Source organism: Pyrus communis, chromosome 7, assembly GCF_041283825.1.
Source record: "Pyrus communis isolate YQ-2024b chromosome 7, ASM4128382v1, whole genome shotgun sequence".
Classification (NCBI taxonomy): Eukaryota; Viridiplantae; Streptophyta; class Magnoliopsida; order Rosales; family Rosaceae; genus Pyrus; species Pyrus communis.
In genome coordinates, this window is record NC_142571.1 from 24,476,679 (window position 1) to 24,482,628 (window position 5,950).

General features: G+C 37.6%; 1 protein-coding gene across 1 annotated transcript; it reads right to left on the reverse strand.

The window, feature by feature from the left end:
* Positions 1–2,247, reverse strand: LOC137735690 (uncharacterized). The gene is made up of 3 exons (XM_068475134.2): positions 1,815–2,247; positions 1,396–1,612; positions 1–1,059 (listed from the first exon to the last, which is right to left on the reverse strand). Exons 1-3 carry the CDS (start codon positions 2,019–2,021, stop codon positions 473–475), a joined length of 1,011 nt encoding a protein of 336 aa, XP_068331235.1. The 5' UTR covers positions 2,022–2,247; the 3' UTR covers positions 1–472.
* Between the last annotated feature and the right edge of the window lie 3,703 nt (positions 2,248–5,950).

A 5,950-nucleotide genomic window follows, 5' to 3' on the forward strand; every position in this document is an offset into this window, starting at 1 on the left:
TAATAGCATAAAACAACACATCATCATAATTATTGGGGTAAAAACAAATTTCATAATTTTAAGTAAATATTCTAATTGTCCTGCTGGGGAAGTTATGCAACTCTACATTGCAGAAAAGGAAAACAAAAATAAGAAAGATACAGTGACAAAACTTCCTTGGCCCAGAAAAATTAGGGAAAAGGGATACATTCAAGAGGATATCAAAGAACAAAAAACAGATACAACTGAATTTTGATGCACCGTAGTAAAGCAAGAACTGTTACCACCTTGATCGGCCATTGATGCTCTCGGACTTAACCTGCAGAAGTTCCAAAAACCCGATGGTGCTGCTTGACGCGAGTGCAAAGTAAAAGAAAATGAAAGGGCTCCCCAGCAAGAACGAACAGTGAAAAGTTATCAACTATAGTATGCCTTATTGCTATTCATGTTGGCCTTATGAACCTGGCCATCTTTCTGAATCTCCGATTCACGTTTATTTAAGGTCTGGGAAAACAAAATTCTGAAAAGCCGCAATACAATCAAGTGTCTTCAAGATCTCTCGCTTCAAGAGCCGAAAAATGTACATTCTTAGTGAATCCTGAAACAAAGCGTGCCTCCGCCTATCGGGCTTGTGCATCCTAACATGATCGTTATTTATGGGCCTTAACAGTCTTTCTGCCTCAATTTCAGACTGAAGCAGAGACTGCAGCATCTTCAAATGTGCACTGCATTTCTTGTGGTCAAAATTGTAGGAGCCATTAACATTCTGTTCTTCTAGATTAAACTGTCTCTGGTACGGTGACTGCCATTTCGCTTGCAGATATGCAAGCGATCTCCACAGAGGAAGAGGCATCGAGTTCTGCTTTAGGGAAGATCTAGCAGCTTCAGCCATAACTTTAAGGTACTGTTTCAGCCTAGTCAAGGATCCCACATAAACAACCGGTAGTGAATTCAATATTCTATCATACGATTGGACAGCTCTAGCTATTTCAAAGTGGCTCCGGAAATCAAGATCAATGATGAGACGCTCAGAGCTCCCCAAATTGTTGTAGTTCACCACATCAATATATTCATGATCCCCTGCACAAAGATGATACGAAAACAAACTCTCAAAATGATTGAACTCCAAAATTCCTACACCTCAATTGCAATCAGAAACCTATCGGACCCAATTAAATTGAGCAGACAGGATCTCACAAGCCTATGAGATATTTTGTGATAAATTTTCTACTGATTGCTGAACAAAGTTCGTGGGATCATAGAATCGGTATATGGGCAAGCTCAGGGTTCAGTTTACAAATATTACAGATATAAACAGAAAGTGTTTAACGCACCCAACAAAAGAACAACTCGGGAAAGAACCACCTAAAAATTCCACAAAATAAGGTTTTTGCAGAATTGAGATAAATGGCATACCTCCGTGGACCTTGCCACTGCCCTGCCACCGAGCCGCGCACACGGCAGCGTCATAACCTGAAAGCCTCAGAAGCTTAACCAGAGCAAACTTGAGGCAGCTGGAATTGCATTGACCTGACTTATCAAAATTAAGATCGTTTTCGCTGATGGACAGTATCAAAGAATGAACCGCTGAAGTCAAATCGCTTTCGTACCGAGCCACCGAACGCTTGAAAAACTGTAATACAACCCAAAATCACCATTCAAAGTTCTGCATAAATTAGAAGCAAAATATGAAGCTGAACAACTCAGCACATGGAGTAAAAATTATTGCCTTCGCATTCGAAAAGCTGAATTAACTTCGAACTTTATGGAAAGTTCAAAAGTTTTGTTTATAATTTTACAAAACAAAATAAACGACCAAACAATCGAATTCTTACCGGAATTTTATCGGCAAGGTGACCGAGATCGGAGAGAGCAGAATCGCTGTCGCTGCTACACCACGACTCAGCTCCAACGCTACCGTTTTCCAAAAAATCAGTGACCATGAGAGCGAGGTCGTGCTCGCTCTCGTGGCTGAAACCCCCTCCGATATTACCCCTCATCCACACGTCGCCGCCTGCCATGCACACTACCCGGCAGTCCATTCCAACCCCCAAAACGCCTTCGTTTCTTCTCTAACAACGATCACCACGACCCTTCCTCTTCCTCGCGGGTAGCAATCATCTCCTAAATCCAATGTTAGAGCTCGCCGCACCCGATCATATTCCTCCTCCCAAAAGCCCTACCTAGCTCAACCCCCAGCTGGAATTTTAACAGCAAAGGCTCCTAATTTGGTTTAAAAAAAAATTTGGTTTCCTTACCATTATCCCCTCTTTCTTGCTTCTTTCTTCGTCTTTTTATCTCCTCTCACTCTAACTTGTCCACACCATCATTTTCACCTGCATGTACTTTTCAGACACTCATTCCAGTACGGAAAGAGATCATCTTTGGATCTCTTCCACCAAAGGTAGGTTACGGATCAATTGATTCGGATCTTTAAAATTTTATCCAACGGCTAAAAACAGAAACTCTCTTTAAAAATTATAATAATTTTAACCGTTGAATCAAATTTTAAAAGTCCGGATCACTTGATCCGTGAAATTTGGTGAAAGAGATCTGGCCCAGGCACAAACCTCCATAGAGCCATAATATGTTTAAATAAGGAAAAAGGAAAATATGAACCTTATCATTTTGGACTCATCTTTTTATTATTAGTTTTTCTTTTCTTTTTTCTTTTTTGTTTTCAACTTATTAGTTTTTCATTATACTAAGTATTTCATTTGGTGTATTACCACATTTTTCTTCAACACATAATAAAAGGAGTGACATATAAAAATTTACATTTTTCTCTTTAAAGATATTTTACTATATTTACGAATGGTATGTTAATTATAAATTAAGCTAAGTTTTATTCTTTCCTATTTCTTATTTCTTCGTACAATGAATTTCTCTATAAAAAAACGCATGTAACATTGTTTCAATGAATTCGTAAAGATTTCTTTCAACGTCAAGTAATCAATGTAAAGATAAGGATGAGCCATTGTCAAACAAGTGTGAAAAAACAAAACTAGATAAGGTGTATCAAAACTTAATACCAAACACAGTTTTGACAAAAAAAAATACCGCACATAGATTTATGCCCACAATACTTTCAAAATTATCATTCTAGGTTTTTCCTCTCATATATTTACCTTGTAAAGCATGCCGATTCACATCGTTCACCTTTCTTCTTCATCATATAAACACTCAGATATTATGTGGTCTTCTCTTGACAAAGTTTAGTTTCCTCTGTCAAGGGAGTCACCAATGGCGGTCAAAAAGTTCAATTTTGAATTTGAAAGTCATTGTTTGTAGCTAGTATCATTGACGGCTGCAGGCAAAGTGGAACCAAAGGTACTCTAGGAAAAAAGGAAGCATGAGGCGAAGCCCTTTACATCCACCCTTTATGACCACACCTCTCGTAAATGTAGTTGTCTGCTTTTCAGCTAGATTGTAGATAAGAGGATAATGATGCAAGCCGGCAGGCTCTACAGGTAATATGGACGATGAATGTAAGGGGCTTCACATCATTACCCATTCCTCTATAATCCAGCGAAAGTAGCTAGTTGTGTTTATGAATGATGCGGTCATAAAGGTTGGATGTAAAGGGCATTGCCCTGTGCCTCCTCGCCCTACGCCTTACCTTTGGTTCAACTTTTCGTGCAGTTGCCAACATTGGCGACAAGCAATGATTCTCGTATTCAAAGTGAACTTCTTCACCGCCATTATCCTCCATTTGGTTGAAGACTTCAAATTTAGTAAGAGCATGGTCACTCAGACAAATCATAATAGGCCCTTCATCACAAGTTCAATAGTAGATCAATATGTTGAATTTTTTTTTTTTTTTTTTTGGAGCTAGGGAGGATTGATCATGAAGGAGATTTAGTTCGAGGAACCCCTCAAGCCAGAAAGACTTAGGGGAGATTGACTACTCTCAACATCAGCACCAAGTCATATCCACTACCTCAAGCCAAAAGAATTTACGCGTAGCACCTAACCTCCAGCTGCTACCGGCATATATTTAAGTAGGAATTTATAGATCACGCACTTACGAGAATTGCTGCCAGCGGGGAATCTTGTACTCATCTTCAATTAATGTAATTCGACCAATTCTTCCTCAAAGTGATGAGCACATGATGAATTTTTATAGAATGCTAATAACAAAATTTTTTCATGGTTCACATTTCAGTTGATAAAGATAATTTTTTCAAAACATACGATATTATCTATATAAATGGGTGCCTCACAATTAGTTAGCCATAATAATTTTATTCAGATTCATATTTTGGTGAGAATCGAACCTATAACATCTTACTACTAAATTTTGTTTGGATTCAACTTTCTGAATTTTTATCACCTCTGTAAACAAAAAAAGAACAAGAAGAAAAAATATAAGCAGACGGTACTCGTAAATATTCATTGGTATTATAAGCCTTTTTTCTTTGTTATGAGATTGTTGAATTTATTATGTCGTTGTTTTTTAACTCAATGGATTATTGAGAAAAAGTAACCAGGTTCTTCATGCATGTGTGTGTTTTATTTTGCCAAGTGGCTATTGATCAACTTCTTCACGTATACAAATTCGTTGATCATTACTGGATGGCCGATGAGGTGTATTTAAGAATTGTTCGAGAAATATTCAAGAAAAAAAAGTAGATAAAACAAGGACCCATAAAAATTTAGGTGTATTTACATTTAGTTATGATCGTTGTGTTATAAGATTCAAATGCTACAATAAAGTGTAAAAATATTTGTCTCTTAATCTTATTCCATTTAGGTATAGTATGTTAATTATAATTATGTCACATTTCATTTGTTTATATTTGTCTTATTTTTTTCGTACATAGAATCTATTACATAAAACGCGTGTGATTGTTTAATTTGTAAAGATTTCTTTCAACATACAATAATTAATATAAAGATAAGGATGTGTCATTACAAATAGGTCTAAAGGAATAAAATCTGATAAGATGTAATTTAAACGGCACACATAATTATGCCCATTATGTTTGTAAAACTTTATTCTAGATCTTTCCTCTTCATCCAAGATTGGGTTGTTTTATACATGATTACAAATAAGACGTATCTTGATCAATAATTGCTTCATATTTTAAATTACATAGAGAAAATGATACAAAGTCTTGATACATGTAATAACCAAGACAAAGCGGAATACGATGATAGATCTCAAGAGCTTAAACCATGTGGAATTCTCAAAAATTGTATAAATAATTGACCACAAGCACATTAACTTTTATAGCTCTTTTATTCAGTTTTCATTTTTTATCTATTTACGTTTATTTTTCAGGTTTCATCGATTTATGAACCTGTTTGGGCCCGAAATATTATTGCTGGGCCGAGCAGCAGGATGTGCTCGGCCCAAGGAGATGATAAATACTATGGGCCGAATAATAAGGCCCGGGCTAGCTGGCACAGTCGGCCAAATCCCGTCAGAAGTAGTCCAGATAAATAGAAAGGTCGAGGAAGTCCTGGTGCAACTAGGATTCTCGACCAGCAAGGAATGAAGTCCCGAAAAGAAGGAAAATTCAGAATCCCAGTAGGAGTAGGTTTGTTCGAAGAAGAAGCGAAATGGGACAAGGACTCCCAATCCAAATCGGAGTCGGTTTCAAGGAATGGGGCACTATAAATACAAGAAATCATGCAAGCAGAAAGGACCTTCGAATCAGCATACAATTGCCCTGCGCAAAACCTCTCAACATCTTGAGATTTTTTCCTTTTCTTTTCTTGCCAACACACCTTCAGTTTGGATAAACAACACTGTGGAAGCGCCCGGCGAGCACCTTCAGTTTGGATAAACAGCACTGCTGCCGCAGAATCAGCCGACCGAGAAGCATCTTCAGTTTGGATAAACAGCACTGCGTCGAGGTCGACCGATTATCTATCCAAGTCTCGGTCGAGAAAGGTTTTCGAACCTTTGTTGGCAGAGGTCACCTTGCTAGCCTTCTCGGCATAGTTAGGTGTTACGAATTACATT

Excerpts from the sequence above, each read along its gene's own strand:
- LOC137735690 (XM_068475134.2), bottom strand. The coding sequence starts at position 2,021 with ATGGACTGCCGGGTAGTGTGCATGGCAGGCGGCGACGTGTGGATGAGG. Across the intron at positions 1,613-1,814 it reads ACCTTGCCGATAAAATTCCG|TTTTTCAAGCGTTCGGTGGC; the intron begins GTAAGAATTCGA and ends GTTGTATTACAG. Across the intron at positions 1,060-1,395 it reads CAGTGGCAAGGTCCACGGAG|GGGATCATGAATATATTGAT; the intron begins GTATGCCATTTA and ends ATCTTTGTGCAG.